General features: G+C 51.2%; 10 protein-coding genes across 10 annotated transcripts; 7 read left to right on the plus strand and 3 right to left on the minus strand.

Moving 5' to 3' along the window:
* Window positions 1-198: 198 nt before the first annotated feature.
* BDV27DRAFT_120088 (Zn(II)2Cys6 transcription factor domain-containing protein) lies at window positions 199-2,204 on the minus strand. The gene has a single exon (XM_032065022.1). The coding sequence runs from the start codon at window positions 2,094-2,096 to the stop codon at window positions 408-410; it is 1,689 nt and encodes a 562-aa protein (XP_031932978.1). The 5' UTR covers window positions 2,097-2,204; the 3' UTR covers window positions 199-407.
* A 463-nt stretch (window positions 2,205-2,667) lies between these two features.
* Window positions 2,668-4,114, plus strand: BDV27DRAFT_171627 (alpha/beta hydrolase family protein; the record flags this gene model as incomplete). The annotated part of the gene is made up of 1 exon (XM_032075645.1): window positions 2,668-4,114. The coding sequence occupies one exon, from the start codon at window positions 2,668-2,670 to the stop codon at window positions 3,991-3,993; it is 1,326 nt and encodes a 441-aa protein (XP_031932979.1). The 3' UTR covers window positions 3,994-4,114.
* A 1,045-nt stretch (window positions 4,115-5,159) lies between these two features.
* On the minus strand, window positions 5,160-5,731 carry BDV27DRAFT_152557 (uncharacterized protein; the record flags this gene model as incomplete). The annotated part of the gene is made up of 3 exons (XM_032071582.1): window positions 5,160-5,339; window positions 5,390-5,464; window positions 5,522-5,731. 3 exons carry the CDS (start codon window positions 5,729-5,731, stop codon window positions 5,160-5,162), a joined length of 465 nt encoding a protein of 154 aa, XP_031932980.1.
* A 655-nt stretch (window positions 5,732-6,386) lies between these two features.
* Window positions 6,387-8,223, plus strand: BDV27DRAFT_152558 (MDR family MFS transporter; the record flags this gene model as incomplete). Its single annotated transcript, XM_032071583.1, has 3 exons — window positions 6,387-7,351; window positions 7,421-7,794; window positions 7,862-8,223. The coding sequence occupies 3 exons, from the start codon at window positions 6,387-6,389 to the stop codon at window positions 8,221-8,223; spliced, it is 1,701 nt and encodes a 566-aa protein (XP_031932981.1).
* A 167-nt stretch (window positions 8,224-8,390) lies between these two features.
* BDV27DRAFT_104398 (uncharacterized protein) lies at window positions 8,391-10,735 on the minus strand. Its single transcript, XM_032064346.1, has 2 exons — window positions 10,323-10,735; window positions 8,391-10,246 (listed from the first exon to the last, which is right to left on the minus strand). The coding sequence occupies exons 1-2, from the start codon at window positions 10,680-10,682 to the stop codon at window positions 8,480-8,482; spliced, it is 2,127 nt and encodes a 708-aa protein (XP_031932982.1). The 5' UTR covers window positions 10,683-10,735; the 3' UTR covers window positions 8,391-8,479.
* Window positions 10,736-12,747: 2,012 nt separating this feature from the next.
* BDV27DRAFT_171629 (alpha/beta hydrolase) lies at window positions 12,748-14,819 on the plus strand (the record flags this gene model as incomplete). Its single annotated transcript, XM_032075646.1, has 6 exons — window positions 12,748-13,088; window positions 13,148-13,189; window positions 13,249-13,505; window positions 13,569-13,677; window positions 13,752-14,409; window positions 14,475-14,819. The coding sequence occupies 6 exons, from the start codon at window positions 12,748-12,750 to the stop codon at window positions 14,649-14,651; spliced, it is 1,584 nt and encodes a 527-aa protein (XP_031932983.1). The 3' UTR covers window positions 14,652-14,819.
* Window positions 14,820-15,737: 918 nt separating this feature from the next.
* BDV27DRAFT_140814 (MOSC domain-containing protein) lies at window positions 15,738-16,751 on the plus strand (the record flags this gene model as incomplete). Its single annotated transcript, XM_032069727.1, has 2 exons — window positions 15,738-15,776; window positions 15,849-16,751. 2 exons carry the CDS (start codon window positions 15,738-15,740, stop codon window positions 16,749-16,751), a joined length of 942 nt encoding a protein of 313 aa, XP_031932984.1.
* Window positions 16,752-17,538: 787 nt separating this feature from the next.
* Window positions 17,539-18,768, plus strand: BDV27DRAFT_140815 (phosphotransferase family protein; the record flags this gene model as incomplete). Its single annotated transcript, XM_032069728.1, has 3 exons — window positions 17,539-17,637; window positions 17,725-18,020; window positions 18,072-18,768. 3 exons carry the CDS (start codon window positions 17,539-17,541, stop codon window positions 18,766-18,768), a joined length of 1,092 nt encoding a protein of 363 aa, XP_031932985.1.
* Window positions 18,769-19,195: 427 nt separating this feature from the next.
* On the plus strand, window positions 19,196-20,671 carry BDV27DRAFT_171637 (acyl-CoA dehydrogenase family protein; the record flags this gene model as incomplete). The annotated part of the gene is made up of 3 exons (XM_032075647.1): window positions 19,196-19,382; window positions 19,467-20,440; window positions 20,498-20,671. The coding sequence occupies 3 exons, from the start codon at window positions 19,196-19,198 to the stop codon at window positions 20,669-20,671; spliced, it is 1,335 nt and encodes a 444-aa protein (XP_031932986.1).
* Window positions 20,672-23,300: 2,629 nt separating this feature from the next.
* On the plus strand, window positions 23,301-24,821 carry BDV27DRAFT_140817 (alpha-L-arabinofuranosidase B; the record flags this gene model as incomplete). Its single annotated transcript, XM_032069729.1, has 1 exon — window positions 23,301-24,821. The coding sequence occupies one exon, from the start codon at window positions 23,301-23,303 to the stop codon at window positions 24,819-24,821; it is 1,521 nt and encodes a 506-aa protein (XP_031932987.1).
* Window positions 24,822-25,357: the final 536 nt, after the last annotated feature.

Genomic DNA, 25,357 nt, shown 5'->3' on the forward strand with positions numbered 1-25,357 from the left:
GTTGGATATGACAATGGGAGACGATAGTATTCGAGGGACGGGCTGTACCTAGGGACCCCTCTTCTGTACCTTGGTACCTGCCATCTGAGAGCGGTACGGTCAGATTTAACCCATTGCCGAGGTTGTACGGCTCAGAGGAGGCGATAGTGAGTGGCTAAACTTACTCAAGAAGCGTGAATTCTGGGATCTTGCGACCGGGGGAAGTCTGTCAATTGTCTATCCTAAATCTCTGACTTTCATTAACTGGACATATCGAATCTTTAGCACCCTGTATAGTAGTATTAGCGGATCAAGTATAGACTCGATTGGTACTGTTATGCCTAGGTCCCATGATATAACCTTATCTCACGAGGAGTACGGTCCAGTGAGTGGCCAATACTGGATCTCGCTCAATCAAATTCCAAGCTTTACGGCCCCGTCATAAGCATTGCACCCTTCCTAATCTCCTTGGCCAGATATTCCGCCTGGGCATCGGCAGACCCTCCCATTGATTCTGATCTCTCCATGTCATTGCCCGACTCCGAAGGAAGATACAGTAATGTGGCAACACGCAGGAACTGGTTGCAGATCCACTCCCGCTGTCCAGGCCTCAGAAGGCTCGTTATCATCTTGCTGTGATCTTCCGAGCAGAGCGTCAACAAACGGCTCAGCGGATGCATGGCGCGCCATGGCCCCTGCGCAATGACATGCCGCCTGTGGTCGTCTCTCGATATGCCCGCGTCGAGACGATCCCTGTCCAGTCGTGTCCCGTCTGTTAATAAATCATGGCTGGGAAGCAAAATCGTTGGGTCAGTAAAATCTGTGAGACTGGACCGGCTGGTTCGGTTGCCAAGGTAGAAGGGTATGCTGTAGCACACGCTGTCGACCACTTCTTGGAGTCTTTGTTGGGAGTTGACGAAATCTGTGGGGTCACCGAAGGACTGGCCGTATGCGAAACCCAAGCGACCTAGATCTGAGGATACATTGAGGGAGCCGAGTGTGATCTTGGCCAGCAGGAGGCGTTGGAAGCGCCAGAGATTCCAAATACTGGCAATTTGGCAGGACGGGTACACCTCACAGATAGACTGGTAGGTGGGTATGGACGAATCGATATCCCGACCACTTATCAGCCTTACCGGCCTCCAGTAATCCGGTACGTTCTCCGCCCACGCCAGAAGCTGTGCATCAACTCTCTTTGCATTGGCTATCCACTCCTTCACAACGCAGGTCAACGACGTCCTGGAGCCACCCTGTGTCACAAACTGCATATAGCTGGCCTGTAATTCGGCAACGGACGCCCCAATGGCATCGAGTGCTGAGCTGGGGTTTTCTGGCACAACCATCGTATCCTTGCTCCTAATCCATGAGTATGCGATACTCTCCAGTGGCTTTTGTTGACGTATCGCGGTCGAAACTTCGGTATGTAGCATAAACTTTCGTAGGTAGGCGCGCACCATCCTGTCCATATTGTTTGGGGCCAGAGATGAGAGCAAAGATGCTGCGCCATTGTGGTGCGTGCTTGAGACCCGGCGAAGATCATATATCGCAGAGGCATTCTCGTAAATCTGGAGCGTCAGCACAGCCAACACAGTTGCCGGCTTGCCACGTTCTATGGGATCCTGTAGCGCATTCTGAAGGCGTGTGATCGCCCGGGAATAAGAGTTTCGTGGTGAGCGAAAGCTGCTGGCATCCTGCCGCCACATGGACAAGACCTCCGAAGCCAACGCCGACACGGCGAGCGAGAGCGCCGATCCTTCCGGCTCCGAGAAATAGGCTGGAAGAAGCAGTTCGAAAAACCCGCGCGTGGATTTCATATCGCGGCCCATGCTGGCGTAATGGCCGAGATAGAACTGCACGGCGGTGTCAGGCTCAGGGAGCCGCCGCAACGTCAAGGCCCTCACGATCTCCCGGCTGTGAGAATTAACATCTTGGTTGATGTTTGTGCAGAACCTGTGGTTCTGGTCTTTGAACTTTAATTTAGCATCCTTGGGCCTGTTGTAGCCTCCGCAGCGAAGCTTAAGGCGCTGGCACGCTCGGCAGTCGGGCTTCGCCTCGTCACATTTAACGCGGCGTTGCTTGCATGTCACGCAACCTCCGGAGCGCCCGTGGTTGACCATTGCGACAAGCGACGATGCCAAAAAGAGAGATCAGGTTGCGATGGGTGGGTGAAGTTAATAAGTTTGCTATGGCTCGGGGCTACAGACGGAGGGTGCGAAAGCATCGTGCTGATTCCTGTGGATCTGTTCGTATATCGTTGCCTTCTAGGCTTCTACAAATTTTTGCCAGCTGTATGGAGTATACAAAATACAATAGGACCCATGACGGGCGGTGACGCTTTTGCCACAGTGGTTCTGACAGTTCCACACACGATCTTAAGGCGCCCTACCTCAAGTCAGTATCGTTAATGCAGCACAGCCGGCTTACGGAAGTAAGTTGGGGGCACGACCAATGAGAGGGCCCCGTCGCAAAATGCATACTCGATGCGGTTTAGCCTGGGAAGGGCCCAATTGCGTAGTATGTCCCTTCTAGATGCCTGGTATAAGAGAAAGACGGTAGTATATGAAGAAGAGATTCAAGAGATAGAAGACAAGAAACGAGAGCAATCAATGAGAAACAAAACAAATAGTTCACAGGTCACAAAGAGCTATCACAATTTCCTCCAAGCTTTCTTTTGGCTCGGAATTCGCCATGAAATTACTTTCCTCCGCCTACACCGGCCCACTTTTGGCCGCTCTGCTGCATTCCGGTGTAGCGAGTGCGGCGTACAGCACCGCTAACAGCACCATGCTGCTGTTGAGCAATGACTCAACAATGAACTTCGACTTGCTGACTCCTCTCGGCGAGTCCATCACTGGAGGAGGCGACGTCGGGCCCATTCTTGGCGCTGCCAAAGAAATCCAAGCCGGAAACATGACGTCCTTCAGCGAGGTCTTCTATAAGCTCGCCAACGATACTAAGGGACAGGCGGAAGACCCGGAAAATGCCTACGACCCTGTCAATGTCAGGGACACGTGGTTCTCTGCGGCGTCGTACTTCCGCAGGGCTGATGCCTACCTCCACGGCAACTGGAGCAATCCGCTCATCAACAGCCTGTGGGCCGAGCAGACAGAGGCGTTCAACAAGGGGATAGCTGCTTTGCCGATTCCTGGCAAGCGCATTCGCATTCCGGCTAAAAAGGGTAACTTCACCGTTGAGGCTATTTGGTACTCTGCTTCGGAGAGCAAGCATGACAAGCTGCCGACATTGATCATCGGGAACGGCTTCGACGCTGCGCAGGAGGACTCTTACCACAACTTCGTCGCGCCCGCCCTGGCTCGAGGATGGAATTGTATCACCTACGAAGGTCCAGGACATCCAAGTGTGCGCCGGAACCAGAACCTTGGTTTCATTCCCGACTGGGAGAAAGTCGTCATACCCGTCGTGGATTATGTTCTCTCGGAGCAGAAGCACGTCGTAGACACGAATCGTCTTGTCCTCCTCGGCAACTCCTTCGGCGGCTACCTGGCTGCCCGTGCTGCAGCCTTCGAGCCCCGTTTGTCCGCAGCAGTCTTTATTGACGGCGTCTGGGACAACTACGCGGCATACACAAGGGAGCTATCATCTGAAATGCTCGACATCTACGAGGCGGGCAACTACACGCAATTTGACGACGCCGTCCTCTCTGCTCGGGAAGCCGGGAAGCTCCCCACCGGCGCCGCCTGGGGCATCGACCAAGGCATGTGGGCATTCCACACGCACTCGCCCTCGGACTTCTTTACTCAGATCAAGCAATACAACGTAGAGTCTTTCATTGACAAAATCAGGATGCCGGTGTTTGTCGGTGATGCCGAGCTGGAGAGCAGTTATGTTGGACAGCCTAAGCAGGTGGCGGATGCGCTGGGCCACTGGGCTACTCTGCATACTTTCAAGGGGGTTGCTGGCTTTCATTGCCAAACTGGTGCTGGACAGGAGCTTTCAAGGACGATCCATACGTGGTTGAACAAGACTTTAGGCAAGGTGGGCCATGGCCGCTAAGATTACTGCTCACTTGTAACGGCGGTTGCCTCAGGCAACGATTACCCAGCTCTTCAAGCGATTCGTTCTATTTCAATCCCAATACATTTCTTCTGAGAATCCCGAATATCGTCGATCTCCCTCAAACTGCTTATCTGAATTCTTGAAGCCCGTTGGCCTACAACGCTCCGCAGGCGGACCGCCGAGCGGCCAAATAGATCATAGTACGCTGAAAGAGCCTGTACATCAATGATCAGCACAATGAAGGTGCTCTACTTCTGAGAGCTAAATAGAATACCTAGGCATAGTCTATGAACTTTCTTTCTTTTCCAACTCGGCTCTATTGGCTGTCGAAACAAACAATAATGTTACACAAATGCTAAAGACTAGACTGCGGCATATCCTGAATATCTGTAGATATCTGTATGTACTCTCTGTTAGTTGCCGATATAGTATTAAAGCAACATCCAATATCCCGCTCAAGACGCTGGACCTGATATGTAACAATGTCGCTGATCGAATAATAGTTCCCGGCCCCAGAGCTACGAGCAGAGTACTCTGCCACAGTCAAGAACAAGCTTATTCTGCTTAATGTCCCTCAGTACAAGGCCCTCCTGATTGGTAGCATCACACGGACACACGAGTCTTTTACTGCGCTGATGGCACCAGAATATACTTACCTAAAGCGCCTGGCCTATCTGGCGCCCCACGACTACGCGGCAATAGGGACAGCAGCGACTCTGACACCTGCGGCAGCGGATTAACCTCACCAGCGGTAGGGTGAGGCGACGGGCTAGGGGAAGCAGCCGGCTATGATCGCCGCTATTGTCAGACCCCTTTGGTATTCCCAATCTACGCCGTCTAGGCCTGTACGCGTACTTTCAGACACAATTGTCGATGTGAGCTATTTGGTTGAGCTGGAGAGACGGAACGAGGAGAAGGGAACTAAAAACTTCAAGGCCGCACGAAGGCAGCGTGTCACCACTATCTAGATAGAATAACCCTGTACATACCCAAGTTAGTCTCACCGGCTGGTCAACTGGCCGTCGGCGACCCGAGAAGAGCCCCAAAGCTGGGAGTTGTATTCGGGTATAATGCACATCTCTCTCAATATAGTTACCTCCCTGTGTAAAGCCATTTGAGTTACCACCAGTGGCACGGATGATGGCACGGATGTCATCGCCATCTTAGATTCCATCTGCCAACCGTTTCAAGAGGATGATTCCGCAACCTTCGCCATGGCCATCTCCACTTGCACTCTCATCAAAGGCCGTCGGCCGGCCGTTGGGGTTGAGGAATTGCAAATTATTCAGATTTGTAGTGAGGTCCCGAGTAAGCATCAGACTGACACCACCCGTGATGGCCATCTGTGATTGTGCAAGAAGTCCCGCTCCATTGCTTCTCGATAGTCGCTTACACTAGCTCCGATGTAACAGGCTGCCTGGGAGCCAGAAATCCGTTGAAGAGACATGCCAGCGTTTTCAAAGGCTTCCTATGTCACTCCCTTAGCGATGCGCTGTTTGGGATCTAGGGCGACGGCTTCTGCAACGGTGATGTTGAGAATGGCGGCAACAAACATGTGAGAATTTTGTTTCAGAAGGTGCCCCCTTTCACGGGTAGTGTGTTCGATTGGTCGCCGCTTGGGTGGTAGAAAACGTCCGAGTTCCATCGGGTTGATGTTGGTGAGTAGGCATCTTTGCCATTCTTTAGCATGTCCCAGAACTTGGACGGGGAGCTCGCGTCGCCGGGAAAACGGCATGCTAAGCCCACGACGGCAATTGGGACGTCCACCGCGGTATGTGCAGAAGGTATCTTGATGTCCGAGAAGCTCTCACTCTCTCTTTACAGCCCTCAGTCTTGACAGGGGCCAGCCGAACAAGAAATCGGAAAGGAATCCATTACATGTGTAAGTGCTCCGACTCATTAATAATAATGTTTGTAAAGAGAGGGACGTCAGACGAAGAAAGCGCCCTGAAGCTGCGGCGGAATGAGACATGTTGGCCGAGGTGTCAGTCATGCAGTCAGGAAACGTCGACGCGGAGGGTCGAAGGTGCAGGGAGGAATATAATGCTTGCTTGGCTTCGCTCCACTGCGTAATTATTAATATTCTTGACTTAGTAACTTAACAATTAACTAGCTAGTTAATTAGTCCATTTTTAGTTAGTCATTCAGCTTTTGTCAGCACTGCGGCGGATGAAATTCTACATGGCTGCCAAGACGGCGGACGAAATCTTTAGTTCTCTCGGTCGACCGTGTCAATTGTAACACCTCCGTCCCTCAACCCCCTGGTGTGTTTGTTTGTCATCGAGATGTGTTCTTTGTCATGGAGACTGGCAGCAACATGTCTTTCTGTGAACCCAAGACTACAAGTTACAGCGCCTCTCATCCTGTCGACAGGCTGACATCCAAGAATCATGACACACGATTCGGACCTGGAAAGCAGCAACAAAGCCGAGCAGTCAGGCTCGACCTGTACAGGGAAGGACAGTCCCACTAACGGCACCCAAGAGCACAATGGCAAGCCCGAGCCCGAGTATGTGACCGGCATCCGGCTAGGTCTCATAATATTCACTATCTTCGTGAGCACCATCCTCGTCTCTCTGGAGATTGGTATTATCGCAACCGCAATTCCCGGCATCACCAACGATTTCCGCCGACTCAACGATGTGGGCTGGTATGGAAGCGCGACTTTCGTCCTCGCAGCCGCTGCCTCGCCACTCTGGGGCAAGCTGTTCAAGTATGTCAAGGTGAAGTGGACTTTTCTCAGCGCGGTCGGGATCTTTTTGGTGGGCAGTATTGTAGCCGCTGCAGCTCCGAATAGCGTGTCAGTCATCATTGGTCGTGCTTTTCAAGGTTGGGGAGCCTCTGGTGTCCTCGGAGGCACACTCATCGTCATCAACTACGTGGCCCCGCCGAGGAACCATCCGCTTCTCATCGGAGCTTGGATGGCGGTCTTCATGGTGTCGACCATTCTTGGACCAGTAATTGGGGGTGCATTCACGACTGGAGTTACCTGGCGATGGTGTTTCTGGATCAACCTGCCCGTTGGGGTCCCCATCATCGTTCTGTTATTGTTATTCCTTCGCATCCCCGAGCATATCAAACCTGTTCCCGCCACGTGGAGGGAGATCATTCTCACCCTTGATCTCCCGGGCTTCTGCTTGATCCTCGTCTCTCTCGTATGCTTGACGTTGGCCCTGCAATGGGGGGGGCAGACCAAAGCATGGAATCATGGCTCTGTAATCGCTACCTTGGTCGTTTGGATTGTCCTCACCATTGGTTTCTTCGTGACCGAATGGCGACAGGGCCCACGTGCCATGGCCCCCTTTTGCATTTTGAAACGGCGCACAATATGGAGTAATGCCCTATTCTGTTTCGTGTAAGGTTGCTTCTGATTCTTCGCGATACATCTCCCAGCCATGACTAACCCAAGGACCACTCATTTTAGCTCCTACGGCGCCCTCTACCAAGTCATGTTCTACCTCCCAATCTACTTCCAGTCCATCCACGGGCAATCCGCCGTCAAGAGCGGTGTCAACACCCTCCCTTTCCTCGCCTTTTTTGCCTTAGGAGCCGTGGTCAGCGGTGGTGTCATTGGAAAGACCCGCTACACACAACCCTTCGAACTCCTCGGTGCCCTCATCATGACTGCTGGTATGGCCCTGATCTACATCCTGGATATCGACTCCTCCCAAGCCATATACATTGGTGCCGAGGTGCTCTTTGGTTTTGGCGTGGGTATCTGCAATCAGGTCCCCATGACGGCTGTGCAGGGTTTCTCCGCGCTGGAAGAGGTCTCCAGTGCTACTGGAATCATGGTTAGTAAGTATTACCTATGCAAACAACATGCGCATGTGGACCTTGATGTATACTAAACACCCACCACCAGTGTGCCAAACCCTCAGCGGCGCCTACTTTGTCGCCATCGCGCAATCCCTCTTCGCCAACCGGATGCTGCAGACCGTCCTCACCAGTGCAGCCCACCTCGATTCTGCCCTGGTTCTGGGCACCGGCGCCTCGGAACTCCAGAAGGTGTTCAGCGGGGACGATCTGACGGCGGTGATCGCCGCATATATGGTGGGCATTAAGGACGTATTTGCGTTTTCGCTGGCGTGTGCGGCGTTTTCGGTCCTCTTGACGCCGATTATTCCGTTGAAGAAGCTGCCGGACCATGGGAAGAAGCGGGAAACAGAGGCTGCAGAGGAGAATAAGACGGATCTAGTCGATGGGAAACATCAAGTGATTGGTTAGCGCTGCTAGACATGGCGGACTATGGGCGAGATTCTGGAAAGGATAAAAACCAACACTGTCATTTCCAATATGAAACATCAGACTTAGGAATCTTTTTAGTTCTTTTTTGTAATACACCTGATTGTTTTCTTTCTTGATCGCTTAATCTGTGTCATTACGCCAATATCCACGTAAACATACTAAGTGCCCGTACTTCCTCACACGGATAGGGACCGGTTTCCCTGTCGCAAGGACCCAACCGCTGCAAACGCAGGGCTCAAATATCACCCCCAGCATTCCTCATGATGCTCTCAAAAAACGCCATATCCACCCCCTGAAACGCCCAGTCCTCGCTGCCTGCGGCTAGTTCGGGGTACCCGCCCTGAGCCAGCGGGGATGGGGTCAGAGAAAGACCGGGGTCAGAGAAGGTGTTTTGGCCTTGTGGCTGCTGTTGATGGTGGTGGTCCGCGAAAGGGGTGGTAAATTCATGGGAAGCGGCTGTGTCAGAGACGTGGAAGGGGGGTGTTAAAGACGGTTCGGAGTTAGTGATGGTGGTGAGAGCGTCCCGATGCGTGGTTCTGGTCGCCACATCGCGGACGATGCGAATAATCCCAAAATACGGAATATGCACCTGCACCACGCCCTCCTCCTCGAGGCCCATCCCGTCCTGCTGCAGCAGCCCCTCGCCTCCCGCCTCCCCCACACTCACGCTCCTATTTCCCTTTTCCATGTCAATTGCCAACAACGCCTTCAACAACTCCGCACTTTTCGCGCTCAGCTCATCCGAATTCAACCGGTTGATCTCGTCCATGTTTTCCTGCACTTGCTCGATCATCCCGCGATCGCCCAAATACTGGTTCGCGAGCAGGTTTTCCGCCCCGTCGCGATGACTATCCATATGTGCGAGGAGGAGTGCCATGGCCGCCATGAGGGCGAGGAAATCCACGGTGCGACAGCTGTACGCGATGCGGTTAAAGCTGCGGAGCGAGATGTAGCGCGAGAGGACCTCGCGCGACGCATTGACGCACGTGATCCGCGAATACTCGGATTGGCTCTCCGCCGACGAGGAACGCAGCATATACGGCAGATGCAACTGGTTGAGCAGGTTGTAGTGACAGATCTGCACGACCAGGCGGCGCATATTCCAGAACCCGGCTTGCAAGTCGGTGGAGGCCAGGTCGAGTTTGGGGACCAGCCACCACTTGCTCGGGAGGCTGCCCGCGGCTTTCTGGAGCTCCAGGTCGATGGCGCGGGTGGTGGCGTAGTCGCGACAGCTCCGCTTGGATGCGTTGCGTTCGAGAACGCGGGACATGATGATACAGTGCAGGCGCTCGAGACGGCCCATGGGGCAGTCGTTGGCGAGGTGGGCCTCGGAGGCCATACTATGGTTGGTGCAGCCTTGGGGAAGACCTAAGAGGAGGCAGAGATGGTGGTCTAAAATGAGGATACGGAGCCACATGAGCTGTGGGCTATAAGTTGTCTTGGGGTCGAGCGCCTTGTGTCGGGTCTGGTTATCCAATCGATGAAGGCCCATCAGCTGGGCGACACTGATGGCTCTCCGACCCGCGATCCAGCCTCGTCGAAGGTTCCCAATATTCACCTGGTATAAACTCTCGAGCATGATGCACTCGAGGCTCTCTATGCTGCCGATAAGTTCTTCGTTGGTCGTGACGTGATAGATTGCAACATCTGCTACACGTTCCATGATGACTCGAGGTGGTTCCGACAGGCCTTTAATCTCCTTGGGAAGACCCGGGGGAAGATGCTGGAGGAAGAGGGCAAGCTGGAGCATGTGCCTGGCGATCAACACAGGATGCATGTTGGGTTCTGGGGTCATGAGTAAACTGTCGGGCGTTTGGAGGCCGTTCTGGTAGAGGGTCGTGTATGGCGTAGTCAATAATTCGTGAGAGAGAATGGAAGAGTGGCGACTGGCTTTGCAGATCCTCTCCGTATCGTCTCGCGATGGGAGTAATTCATGTAAGAACCGAGACAACCTCTCGTATTTACGTGGTGAGGTATCATTCCTGGTGGTCGTAAGATAATGCTGGAAAGCAGTCAGTAACAATCATACAATACTTTAGTGGGGGGGGGGGGGAGGACTAGAAGAGACGGAGACGGACCTCGGAAGACTCATGGGATCGTGAAGGCTCCAAGCGCGTTGTCCCAGGCGTGAGAATATTATGATGTGCCCGCTCACTGGGCGTGGCAGCGCGAGTGCTGCCGTCAAAGGGAGTGCCATCACGGCTGCTAGATCCAATGCCCATGAGAGCATAGGCAAGGTCCTCGGGGAACTCCTGGCTGATACACCTGGAGCCGCGTCGTCGACAGCCGTTGCAGGAGGCACCAACAATGCGCGGATCGAATCTACACTTCATCTTCCGCCGCTTACATTCCCAGCAACTGTGGGTGCCTTTGCGCACCTTTCTCCGTTTGGCTTGCCAGTAGTCATCATGTGACGGTGTAACATGCGGAACAGACATTGCATAATGAGATATGGAAATAGAAATGTTGACGCTAATGCCGTGGAATTGGAGGGAAAGGGTAGAACGAACTTCATGATGTTGCGGTTGGTGGTCGAAGAGGGAGGGGACCCCGTGATCCCGATTAGTTCGTCCCAACCAAAGATAACGTGATCGATAAGCGACTCACCGTGCCAACTCCATATTGTATGTATGGGTATGTCCTGGATATCTCCATCAATCCAAGCCCAATCATTCAAGAAGGTCGGATATTAGAATAAGACCGCCTTAGATTGTGAGATTTTAATTATCCTTAATTACCAGGGTAATATACCTATATTATGATGGACCCGCATATGAACGATAGTTATATTTTATACTTTTGTAGTACTCCACTCCACTTCAGTCAGTTAAAATATATATTATTAATTCGTACTGCCACGGATAAACATCTATTAGGTTAACAGCTAGGTTGGTAGTTAAAACATCAGAATACCAAAGAACACGAGTTTATAGCACCCAAGGATGTATGTCTCTCAATTTCGCAGGTGGAAGGTTGTAGTATTTCGCATTTACTATGTGTTTTAGGATGGCGTCCACTCGGCCGTGCGCGCCACTCTTCCGAGGTCCGCCTCATTATTGTATGATAGGGACCTGCGAGGTTTTCCAATGAGCTGACACCACCCAGGGTCACTGCCTGCTGTGGGATTTAAACCCATGAGTCTACACAATCCAATGCCATGAGCCAGCCAGATTTCGACCCCCACGCTCGTCGGTCGAAGACTCGAATTCAACCAAAGAAACACCCTCCGTCGTACTCATACATAACTAATTCCTAGTTACCATGTGTCCATTATAGCCTCAGGATAGATAATAGACATCTGCTGCGGAAATATGAGGCAGGCGGCTCCTACATATTTTGGTTAGCGTGGCAGTAGTTCGTTAGGGCTGACAAAGGTTACCATCCAGGTAAGGGTACATGAGTACTAATCATATCATTATACGAGTAGTCCCGGTGAGGGAGGACGGAGGCCCCCGAGAAACTGAAATTATTCCGTAGAGTCAATAATATATTGCGTTTCTACTTAAACGTTAGAATATTGTATTGTTGAGTATCCAATATCTCAAGGAATGGACTCCAGCCATTATAGGGTTGTCCTGTTCGGAGACACAGATCCATGGGTGGACGGCATTATGTCTACAGTCAAGCCGCAACCAAACTATGGTTTCAGTCATTCCTCGATAGCCTCTTCTCAGTCCTCCTCCTGCGGTGTGGCCTGTATCAACAACCCTAGTTCTACCGTCGCCAGCGAGACTGCTGAGGCTTTGCCGCTTTGGCACTATTTCAAGAAACTATGAACAGTGCAGGCTATAAAGGTTCGCGCGGAGACGTTGTCCATCCCATTGGCGTTCCCCTTATTTCAAATCGATCCTATACCACAGGACTATAGCTTTATTGCAGCAAGTCTGCGGTATTCAGCGCCTAGGATTCCTGTAGCATCTATTCTGATCGGATTTTCGACGCTCCTGAGCGGAAGAAGCAATAAGGTTGCAGATCGAGTTGGAGGGTACTAGTATATTAGGGTAGCGTTTAGTGGGGCGGAGTACTCTCGGCATCTTCCCTCGCGTCATCATTCTGAGTAGGACTAAACAGATCGGGTAATATACGAAGGAAAGTTGCCAAGACAAGAGAGATCGTGGAGAAGTACCAATGCAAGGATTGGCGGGGCCAATGCCACCACTATTAGCCATTATGTGTGGACCCGAAGAGCCAGCCCTGGAGAGCGCTGGGTTTCTCCAAATCCGGTAATATACGCAAGAGGGACAACCTATCAAAAAGCTAGAAACCGTCAGCCTCGAGATCGCTGTTTAGAAGGAAGCTCGGCGCGCCCGCAGCCAGCAAAGCAAGGTGCTGCACGATGTTTCGATGCCCGATCCTCAGCAAGGATGGGGCGGAGTGCCAAGGAGTCTTGGCTTTAAAGTAGGTATTTAAAGACCGCGCAGCAACTTCCGATTCCACTACTATCTATACATTCTAGCCAAATATCCCTTTCGCTTTGTTATTATAATTGTGTTTTCCAAAGCGATGTCGACTTTGATTTCTTCATATTTTCTTGGCCTTGTGGCCTACGCTGCCGCGGCGCCTCTGGCCTCAGGAGCATCGCCCCATGGCACTCGGGGCTACGGCGAGATCCAGTGGGAACCCTGCGGTGACCTCGGAGTGAACGGGACAACGGAACTAGAATGCGGTAGCCTGGCTGTTCCTCTCGATTACACTGAACCTGACTCTGGGGAGACGCTCGACCTCGAGATCCTAAGGGTTCCTGCGCCAAACCAGCCCTCGAAGGGAAGCGTGTTCTTCAACTTTGGTGGCCCGGGAGCCAGCGGTGTCGCTGAGATGTCCTTGCTGGGGTCCGTCTTGAGCGTGTATGTGTAACATATCTCATGGCGTTGTCTCACATAGAATGCTAACCGAGACGGGATAGATTTGTCGGAGGCTCATACGACGTCGTGAATGTGGTACCTCGGTGAGTGTGAAACAAGTCGAATCCTGGAGAGTTACAACAAGGCTAACGACGCACGACAGAGGAACCGGCAAAACACTTCCATTCTCCTGCTATGAAGATGAAGAGGAACGAATCGCATCTCACTTGAGAGCCCCTTTTGCTACAAACGCCTCCGACACTTCCCTCGGAGAGGTCTGGGCGGAGGTGAAGAACAAGGCAGACGCGTGCGTTCACACGCAGAACGAGACGGGGACCCTTATCGGAACGGCGTTCACGGCTCGGGACATAATGAACGTGGTCGACGCCCTTGAGGAAGACGGCAAGCTGAGATGGTGGGGTAAGTAGCAAGCGCATGCAAAGGATTTAAACCACAGACTGTTTACTGATGGCATATATCTAGGTCAGTCTTACGGAACGCTCCTCGGATCGACGCTCATTGCCATGTTCCCGGATAAGATCGACAAGGCTGTCCTGGATGGTGTCATAGACGCGCATGAGTACTACCATATGTACGTTGTCCTTTGTTCCTGCGCTCGAGGCGATGGGTACGTGCCATTCCGGCTAACCTATAGCTTTCGTATAGTAATGTGGACCAGGTGGCGGATGCGGACAGCGCCTTTTCCGGGTTCTGCTCCCAGTGCGTCGATAACAAGGACATATGCCCTATCGCCGGAGACCGTACTGCCGAAGAGCTTGAGGAAGATATTTACGCGGCGATGGAGGCACTGAAGTCCAAGCCCATTCCCGTTTCCGTGGAGGGCCAAGGATACATAGTCGATTACGCAGCCATCAAGGGGACGATCTACCACGCCCTCTACTTCCCCTCAACGTGGCCCGCACTAGCTGAGAAGCTGGACGTGATGTTTTCGGGAAACATCACGGGTATTCTTCCCGACCTCGTGGCCCCCTTGCCGGCCACCCCGGACGCGGAAGCTCTCCAGGGGATCAAGTGCAGCGATAACCAGGACCATCTAGAGACTCTTGAGGATGCGCTCCCAGGTGTCGAGGCGCGGGCGGAGCTGAGCAAGATTGGAGGCGACCTCGCCGACTTTAGCGCTCTGCAGTGTGCGCGCTGGGGGATGCCGGCAAAGGAGCAGTACACCGGCGACTTCAAGGCCAAGACTAAGAACCCGGTCCTTCTGGTCAGCACCCAGCACGACCCCATCACGCCGCTTGTCTCGGCCAAGAAGATGAGCGAGGGTTTTGAGGGAAGCGTCGTGCTTGAACAGGAAGGTTACGGAGTAAGTTTCAACACCCCGTTCGACCTCTTAATTCCAACGTGGGCTTTCTAACGGTGCGTACTTAGCACACGATAACTTCGCAAGGCTCTGTGTGTACTATCAAGGCGATAATGGCGTACTTTAATGACGGCACTCTGCCCGAGCCCAATACGGTTTGCAAAGTTGATGTAATGCCGTTTTCGGGAGATAATGGGCTGGCAACTGTCTTGGAAGCGATTGGCAACGCCACTGAAGAGGAATGATTAGCACAGAGTAGAGTCCGACGTGGTATGGCTGAACGCAGGCAGGCGAATCGATCATGTAGTTATACCTGTAAGGGCTTGTTCGGTGCAGTACAATCTATTCAACGGTACATTGCAGGGTACTGTAGGCCAACATGTTCAAGATATACAGTACTAGGCAGATAGGAGATGTTTAGGATTCTATATAAGAATAGAGTAGGATTGGAACATAATAAATTACTTAACGATATAAATCCTCTACGCAATTAGAATCTATCCATAATATGGATATTGGGTCACCATTTATTATATAAAGAACCTAGGCGAGAGCAGGGTCAGGAGCAAGTCTTAGACTTTAGACACGAACCCGACCCAAGGCCAACTCTAGGGCCCACTTCGCCGCATCTTCTGTCGGACTCAGGTAATGGCATGGACAAATCAGACTATCTGGGAGGACCTGTAGATATTGAGGTGGAGTATCTGGCTAGAGAGATTAGGTTGGGCGCAATTCTTATCACTACTGTCACCTGTGGCGAGTTGCCATCTAAAAGGCCCGGGGTTTCTTGGCTTAGGTGGCCTGGTTTAGGCCTTTTAGCTTCGGCAGTTTGTCTCAACCCGATTGTACCATGAGATCATTGCGTTCAACCGTGCCAGGGGGCGCTTTGTTGCATGAGCGGACTTCCATGACATAAAATCAATCTCCTATAGCGTGTTTGACCGTATTTGGACATCCAGGCTAGTTTAGATACTAGTCTAAGTAGTAACTATTCGCTGTCTAGTAGTACTTTAATAAAATCCGATAGGCAATAAGTGTATTAGAGAAGGCTCTATAGGAGCGATTACCAATGTGGAGCCTTAGGATCCAGTAGTCGGCGAACTTGGCATTGAGATGCAAATGACAAAGCATTCCAAGCGACCTGGGGTGGGCCAGAGTTACTCCATGTTCAGGCTACGATATATTATATATTACTGCCGGCTGCTTCTGCATCCTAACTGCATCTTTACGGTGGTGCTCTAACTTTCGTTCTTCCACCTAACACCTAACACTAAGCTCCAGATCTGGGGGCAACATTTTATCATGGCTCCACAAATATCTTAGATTTTCACATGCTGCCATATATTGTATTCACTGCTGGACTGGCAACTGTATTCCTCCTTCGTTTTCTCCCCAAGATTGATAGTCAGTCCGCAGCAAGCTATCCGTCTTCGCCTCCCGAGAATGAGATTGTCAGTTTACGTGTCTACCCTGTAAAGTCTTGTCGTGGATTGGAAGTCAAGTCTGCTCAGCTCTTCCGAACTGGTCTAGACTTGGACCGCAACTGGATGTTTATCTCAGCGGACACCCGGGAATTTTTGACTATCCGGACAAATTCTAACATGACGCTTCTTCGAACTGCTTTCGACGCCGATACGGATCAACTTTCTATTTTTACCAAACAGCATAAAATCCAAATCCCCGCGCATCCAACATCTGACTGGCTTCAGGATAACACGGAAATAACGAACGTCCGCATTTGGGGTCAGGAAACAGATGCTCGGGAATACCATACCTCTTTGACCCAGCCATTTTCAGACTTTCTAGATATGGACGTTCGCCTGGTGTACAAGGGTCCGACACCTCGTGTGCTGCGTGGCTGCGGAGCTCCTGAGTTCCTGGGGCGTACTGAGGCTACTAAGTTTGCTGACATGATGCCAGTTCAGGTTGCTTCCATGTCCAGTTTGGGGGAGCTCAACGAACGCCTTGTTCAAGCGGGAGAAAGTGAGGTTGATATCGAGCGTTTTCGGCCAAATATTATTATTCGGGGTAGCGCGCCCTGGGATGAGGACCGGTGGAAGACTTTGCGAATAACCAATAGTTATGAAAGACCACTGGATCTAGACGTGGTATGCCGCTGTCTGCGATGCCATGTACCGAGTGTGGATCCTGATACAGCCGACACGCACCCACGACAACCGTGGAATCAACATATGAAATATCGGCGAATTGATCCAGGGCTCAAATTTAAACCAGCCTTTGGGATGCTCTGTGTACCAAGAGCGGAAGGTCTGGTTGAAGTGGGAATGAAGCTCAACGTCACAGCTATGACTGACGATCATTTCTTCATTAACCCGATGAAGTGATTCGATCGGGTCTAGAAAGTACTATTTTATTGTTGTTCTCCACCAAGGCAGTCTCTGAGAGCAACCAGAAATTCAGCTACAACGTCACGAGAAGACCCCAGACTCTCCAGACTCGGACTTCTGTGGTTCCTAGCTTTTGATTGATCTCGGATTTCGGTGGGTCCAGGTTTCGCAAGCATTTTACACCTTCGTCCGTGGCACTGATGATTCAATATCCAGTTAGTGGTGCTTGGCAAAGTCAGCTCGAACTCCGTACTCATCTCATTACAATCTCGCATCTTGCTGAGGCTCATTAAACGTTCTTACGTGGCACAGTTGGTACAATCCAATCACTCTGCGGGGCAAGTTGGTGGAGGGAAACTCCGATATTGCCGGTAGGGTTGGAAGGGTGATTATTTAATCCGTGGAAACAGCGGGGGTTTGGGTGCCTGGGGCCCGAATCCTGCTGCTGGATAAAAGATCTAGCATTATCGATAATCTGCTTACAGGTAGAGCCGCATCCTACACAGTTTTCCAGTCGAATCACTATCCAATCGGTGGAATACTAACATCTTTATTTTCTCTTCCCCTATACGTCAGAATTCTAGGTAGATAGTGCCAATAACGCGTTTCTGTTGAACGGTGTCAACCAGCCGAGGTTCCTGCCAGCCCAGCCGAGGGGGCGCAAGTGGGGTTTGCATTACGGCTTTCTAGCTAAGGGCCTCCTACGGTAGGATTTATATAACTTGATACGCATTGCAGAGCGTCTGAAATCTATGGGGGAGTAATACACACCGAGACCAGCATCATGGCCGGCGCCGTCAGACAACCCATTGACCTAGTTGCCCTAGAAAACTATATTGGGCAACACAACCTGGGAATATCGCGACCACTTGATCTCAAGCAGGTAACTCATCTATCCCCAAACTATTCTATACGGTCAATCTCGATTGTGCGCAGAAGTTGAATCTCCTTTTTTGTTCTCGCACTGCAGTTTGGATTTGGCCAGTCCAATCCGACATACCTTATCACCGATGCGAAATCCCGACGATATGTGCTTCGAAAGAAGCCACCAGGCGAGATCATGTCCAAAACGGCGCATCAAGTGGAGCGAGAATATCGTATTCTACATGCACTGCAGAATACCGAAGTTCCAGTACCCAAAGTCTATATTTTATGCGAAGATTCGACGGTAATCGGCACCGCGTTCTACATTATGGAGTTCTTAGACGGTCGGTTTATCACAGATCCTTACATGCCGGGAGTGACTGCAGAGCATCGTAAGGAAATGTAAGCATTCAGGTTTATGGAGATTTTCTCCCATCAGCTGACGGTCAATAGGTGGAGGGATGCAGTAAAAACTTTAGTCAAACTGCATACCCTCGACTATAACGCAGTCGGCCTAGGGGAGTTGGGTAGGCATAATAACTTCTATGATCGCCAAATCCGAACCTTTATAGGGATAGCAAAACGCCAATCAAAGGCAGTGAATGTCAAAACGAATGTCCCCCTTGGAGACCTTCCACACCTGGAGGAAATTGCCCGCTTTTTCAAGACCAACCAGCCCAAGGATCGCTCTAGCATCGTTCACGGGGACTTCAAGATTGATAATATCGTATTTCACAAAACAGAGCCCAAGGTAATTGGTGTCTTAGACTGGGAGATGGCTACCATCGGACATCCTTTATCAGATATCGTTCACCTTCTGTCTCCGATCTTCCAAGAATCGGGGCCAGGTGCGCCGACACTCCGTGACGGAACTAGTCATTCTATCCCCGGTCTTCCCAGTCTTGAGGAGTCTCTGAGGTGGTATCAAGAGTCCGGATACGAGGCTAGGCCAGACCTGGACTGGGGTATTGCATTCGCTCATTTTCGCGGATGTGTCATCGCACAAGGAATAGCAGCAAGATACGTGACAGGCCAATCGAAAAGTCCGGGCGCGAAAGAATGGGCGGACAGCCTTGATTTAAGAGCACAAATCATGTGGGAAACAGTCAAGAAGCTGCGTGACAGTTATATCCGAGAAAAGAAGCTGTAAATACCACTGTTGGTGCTCGCTGGACACTTCAAGAAGCAACGAGCGGTTCTGTTGATATCCGGAGCATCCTTCCGTCCAGCTATCAGTGCCGTAACACCGAGAATTCACTCGAAAGTCTATACGCACATGTGTTGTAGCAGTCGTAGACGCAGATGATGTCGAATCGACCATAGAATCCCAACCGTGAAGCAATGCCAAAGGCTGATATGCTTGGTTTACACCAGGTGGAGAAGCCGAGCGGCCGATCCGAGACCGAGGTAGGGCTGCGGGGTTGAATCCACATCATGAGGAGTGGAGTCTGGGGTAGAAAAGGATATCCACCACAACACGTTGAGTTATAACTCACCAGTATGATTACGAAAGCTCCTGGAGCTACAACATAAAGACAACACAGACTAACAAGAAGATCAGAAAGCCTTGTCCCAACATGAATTTTGATCTGCCTCCCCCCTTACTTGCTCACCTTGACTCCCTCGACAAGTTCATCCACTCGACCATCCTCCCTCTCCAACATTCCGAAGACAATAACCGTTTCTTCGATCATCGCCGCGAATATGCCCGAACTGATTGGGCTAAGGGCGGTCTTCCCTCTCAAGAATGGGAGGACTTACTAGGTGCACCACCCTCAACAATCCTACCAATGCCTATCTCAAGCTCAACCAACCCTTAGCCAGAATAAGGTGCTAACAAAAAACCAGGCAAAGCTCGCCATCTCGCCGACGAAGCCGGCTTCTTTCGCTTTGCCCTCCCCAAGATCTACGGGGGACAAGGTCACCCGGACACGAACCTATGGATGTCGGCCACACGCTTCCACATGGCCTCGAATCCGGTGTACGGCGGCGGCCTAGGGCTCGCCAATGACCTACAGAACGAGCACAGCGTCATCGGGAATTTCCCAGATGTCCTCATGCTCCACCACTTCGGCACGGCAGACCAAAAACGCACTCTCATCCCCGCACGACTCCGCGGAGAATTCCGTACCACGTTCGGTCTCACCGAACCCGACCATGGCAGCGACGCGACCTTCATGTCAACCAGGGCGACGCGCGTCCAAGGCGGGTTCCAAATCAACGGCGCAAAGAAGTGGCAGACGGGCGCCCATCACTGCACGCATATGATCATCTTCGCGAGAACCTCCGGTGAGGATGGATCCGCGAAGGGCATCACGGCATTCCTGGTTCCGCGGGAGACAGAAGGGATTGAGATCGCGAGCTACGAGTGGACGTTTAACATGCCCACGGACCACGCGACAGTGACTCTGAACGGGGTGTGGGTGCCTGATTCGGCGGTGCTGGGGGTAGTCGACCAGGGGTTGGCGATTGCGCAGACCTTTGTGCATGAGAATCGCATCCGACAGGCGGCCAGCTCGTGCGGTGCGGCCAAATTCTGTCTGGAGCGGGCGATTGAGCGTGCACGGACTCGGACGGTCTGGGGCGAGGGGAAGAAGTTGGCGGATCACCAGGCGGTGCAGTTTCCGGTGGTGGAGCTCATGACGCAGGTGGAGATGTTGTGGCTGTTGATTCTCAAGACGAGCTGGGACATGGATCGGGTGGTGGCTGAATCGACGGACAAGGCGTGGATTGCGATCGAGAAGCAACTGAGTGATAAGGTGGCCATGTGCAATTTCTGGGCCAATCGACTATGTTGCCAGGCCGCTGATCGAGCTATTCAGGTATTGTTTCTCCTTGTTTCTGATCTTGATTGATTGTTGGTGAAGCTGACTTGATAGATTCATGGTGGTGATGGTTACTCACGTCACTACCCGTTCGAGCACATCTATCGACATTTCCGTCGGTATCGTATCACGGAGGGTGCAGAAGAGATCCAGATGCGCAAGGTCGCCGCGTATTTGTTTGGATTTGGGGGGAAAGCTGGACGTGAAAAAGCGAGGACGAAGCTCTAGATATAATTCCACATCCTCTATCTCTAATACACCCTTCTACTCAGTCAAAGTTTACCCAGATTTAGTCTTGGTCTGTTTTTAATGCTTCTGCGTGCTCCTGTAGCCCTGCGCCTATAAGTAAAACATCTTCTGCTGGTGCCTGTACTTTCTCGCATCAACATACAGAGCCAGCACATTAAAGTCTATGTTGTAACTTATGGGCCGCTTGCATGGCGTCAGCAATATCTCGAGCCGAAATTAGAATTTTTCGATGCTAGCAAAAGCCGAGAGTGGACTCCGGTACAAGACGGTTGCAAAATAAAAATAGTATCTGTTGAACCATTAGTGTCTCGACTGACATTCTCATATATTTTTATCAAAATGGGGATTCGGTATTCTTCCTTATCACCTCCACTTACCTTGAAGTACATGATCTAAAACTCACCTCCGCGGTCATTATAGTTGACAAAACTGTTGGACAATCAGCCCTTTACAGGTCGTGATTTTGAGAAGGCCTCGACATTCTTCGAACTTTCCATTCTTTCCCCGTATCTGAGCAGGAATTGCCCATTACTGAACTAGTGGCGTGGAGGGCAGGATAGAAGCAGTCAGCGGATACTGAAAACCATAAGAATAATTTGTCTAAATTGCTAAGTCCATTCTTTTATGCGATTGTGAGGGCGTTTGCCGAATTGCTCTCAGGCACGAACTACTTGGACAGAGGACCTTTCATACCATCATATATAAGAATAGTTGGCCCAGTAAGTACAATTTTCATGCAACAATCTCTATCCGCGAAACAGCTAATCGTCAACATGAATGATGACATGATTCTAACGCACTTGGTCTTAGATTTGGCAGGCTGAGGAGTGGTTTTTCTTGGTTTTAATTGTTAATTGATGCTCCAGGTTGGTGTGTTCAACAAATGGGAAGCCTCAGCCGATAGGCATCTTACAGAGCGGTAGGATCACGTGCAGCGCTGACCCTCAGCGTCTGCTAAGCAGCTTGAAGTTAATAAATTCCGGTTGTTCTGAGTGAGTTCCCGGAGAATCGAGATTGCCGGCGAGATCTGACATTCATCAGCTGACCTGAAGAAGTCAATAAGCAGTACCGGAAAGACTTGGCCCTATTAATCACGGATTCACGGACGGGGTACCCGCGAGATATCGGTTAATTGTCAAAACGCTTTTGCTCACGTAGGTATCATTGGCCGCCCACCGGAATATTACATGTGGGCGCGTGATCAACGTCTTATCACATGACCTCTTCAAATTAGGGCTTCTTGCTTCGTCGTCTCAGAGCCAACCCAAGCTTTCCTTATTGAATTAAGCATTCAATTAAGCGTTTGATTAAACATCGAGTTGTTTCATGGATAAGTATCGAACTACTCCTCCAACTGAACATTGGAATACAATACAACATTGGATCCCCCGTCGAGTCCCGCATTGAAGTGAGCATCGATACCTATCGAAGTATATACCAAATAGTAGCTCCATATCAACCGTGTGTTTACGTGGTGAATACGTGCGTTCTGCTCCATGTACTAAAGCCCCTGGTATTCCCGGACTTCCGGCGACTATTATGCGGGGTGTATTCGGAAAGGTCTAGATCACCCCCTCTGAATAGAGCCGTCCATCGGCAGCGTTGCAAGAAGAGAGTCTCAATAGTCTTAGAGGTGGAATAAAATGACCCCATCTAACCAAACCCAAATCCGCCATAAATCCTGGCCTTCAATTTCCCCGCAACTAGCTCGGATTTATATTCATGTGTGTAATAAAGAAAAGAAAATGCGCACGAAAGTAATACAATCAGTTCATTGGAAGACGTAGTCAGATACGCCCTATAAACAATTACGAAACTTAACGATTGTCCTTGCATGAAGCGACATGCCTAATGTCCTGGAATATTGCGGAACTCGCACAGATACATTTCTTATATGCCAGTCTATCCCAAGCGGGGGATGTGCGCCGATCGTCATTTACACAACCCAATTCAAATAGTGCCTCTGCAGCCTAGTATTGCTCTGTAACAAACTATCTGCCTCGCTCCATAGACAAGCATATTAACCGACGCTTTAGCTAGTACTGCCGGCTCCGAAAGGAATGCTCTCCCCCTTTCCGCACATTCGCACCCTTAAACAACCAAAACTTGCAGTTTCTAGATATGTGTTCTTGCCTTTGAAGCCATAGTGATCTACGTCGTCTAATATGTTTTCCAATGATTGTTCTTAGCAACGTAACTGGGCGAAACTTTCACCATAACCTTTCCTGTACAAATCCAGCAATGTTGGCAGGAAGGGTTTGTCGCATGACAGCTCTTATATGGTCTTAGATGTTCTGTCACAAGTATGAAATAAAATCTGGTTTTAATATTAACCGAGCTTCTAGAGACTGAAATTCTGTGATATTATCGACTAAACTGAGCACAATGGATCTTGGCCATTGGAGGAAAATCCTGGCTTCTTTAGCACGTAATGCGTACCCCTCTTGATTTAGGGAACGGACATCTTGAAAGATTATAAAAGGATACGCGGGATGCGCTAGTTATCCTACGAAATACTTGCTCTAAACCAGAGGCTTATTGAGCATCCCATTGCCTTTTTTAAAGCACTCACAGGCGTGACCGTCTCACCGTGGAAAGGAGATCAAACATGTCCCCAGGACGAAGTCTCGAACGCGCCGGCGCAGTGGCTCTGGGCCTCGTTGCCTCGGCCTCCCTAGTCGCTGCTGGGCCCTGCGACATATATTCCTCCGGCGGCACGCCCTGTGTCGCCGCACACAGCACCACTCGGGCCCTATACAGCAGCTACACCGGCCCACTGTATCAAGTGAAACGTGGCTCCGACGGTACCACGACGGACATCTCCCCTCTCTCCGCCGGAGGTGTTGCCAATGCCTCCGCCCAAGACTCCTTTTGTGCCGGCACGACCTGCCTGATCACGATCATTTATGACCAGTCCGGTCGCGATAACCATCTCACCCAGGCTCCACCGGGCGGCTTTAGTGGTCCGGAATCCAATGGTTACGACAACCTGGCGAGCGCGGTGGGCGCACCAGTCACCCTGAACGGCCACAAGGCGTATGGCGTCTTTATGTCGCCTGGCACCGGATATAGCAACAATGCTGCCAGTGGCACAGCTACCGGTGACGAGGCGGAAGGCATGTACGCGGTCCTGGATGGCACTCACTACAACGGTGCCTGCTGCTTCGACTACGGTAATGCCGAGATCAGCAGCAAAGATACGGGTAATGGCCACATGGAAGCGATCTACTATGGCGACAACACTGTCTGGGGAAGTGGCGCTGGCAGTGGTCCTTGGATCATGGCCGATCTCGAGAACGGCCTGTTCTCTGGCTCCAGTCCTGCTAACAACGCTGGCGACCCATCCATTTCCTACCGGTTCGTCACTGCGGTCGTCAAGGGAGAGGCGAACCAGTGGTCAATCCGCGGTGCAAACGCTGCATCCGGCTCATTATCGACGTACTATAGTGGCGCGCGTCCAAGTGCTTCTGGTTACAATCCAATGAGCAAAGAAGGCGCCATCATTCTTGGGATCGGTGGTGACAATAGCAATGGTGCCCAGGGCACATTCTACGAGGGTGTGATGACCTCCGGATATCCGTCCGATGCCACTGAGAACTCGGTGCAGGCGGATATCGTGGCTGCCAAATACGCCATCACATCACTGACAAGTGGCCCGGCGCTCAGTGTCGGATCCTCGGTCTCGCTGCAAGCGACAACGGCCGGCTACACGACTCGCTACATTGCACACGACGGCTCTACGGTCAACACCCAGGTTGTGTCGTCGACAAGCACCACGGCCTTGAAACAGCAGGCTAGCTGGACCGTTCGCACTGGCCTTGCTAATAGCGCCTGTTTTTCGTTTGAGTCTGTTGACACTCCTGGCAGCTTCATCCGGCACTATAACTTCGCGCTCCTCCTCAATGCCAACGATGGCACGAAGCAGTTTCACGAAGACGCCACATTCTGCCCACAGGCCGGTCTCAATGGCAAGGGCAACTCGGTTCGATCCTGGAGCTATCCCACCCGTTACTTCCGCCACTACGAAAACGTGCTCTACGCTGCGAGCAATGGTGGCGTTCAGACATTCGACGCGACCACCTCATTCAACGATGACGTGAGCTGGGTGGTCAGCACCGGCTTCGCTTAATTCCTAGTCCAATCTCTAGGCACTTTGTCAGTGTGAACTCCACCCCCTGTTGATTGTTATTCTGTAGAATATCAGTAAAGAGCGAGGTAGATGATTGACCATGGCATATTAGTCTTACTATCTCCCTTCCCATCAGCCTTTTCTATATCTAGTCAAACCCTTTTGTATGGTGAACTCAAATATAGCTCATAGTGTTAACAACCAATGATTTCTTCACACTTGTAGCCACCGGACTGTTGGGTATGCAGTAGAGATTATACAGTTATTATTGCTGTAAATTTACCGGACTCTGGGGGTCAACATCGTCAGGTAATTAATAAGCCCTATTCATGACTCTTGGTCAGTGAGCTCACATTTTGCCACAACAAGGACCGGTACGAGATGACCATGGCTTAGATGTCGGCGATCAGGTGGGAGTAAAAGCGAAACTGAAAAGGCTAAGGCATCAAAGGCCAGAGATTATGGTGCTCGTCGCTAGTCAACTTTGTAACCATGGTGAGTCGGCCACATCCTTTGCTCTCCACCTCTTTCAAATG

This window comes from Aspergillus caelatus (assembly GCF_009193585.1).
Source record: "Aspergillus caelatus strain CBS 763.97 unplaced genomic scaffold BDV27scaffold_7, whole genome shotgun sequence".
In the NCBI taxonomy this organism is placed as follows: Eukaryota; Fungi; Ascomycota; class Eurotiomycetes; order Eurotiales; family Aspergillaceae; genus Aspergillus; species Aspergillus caelatus.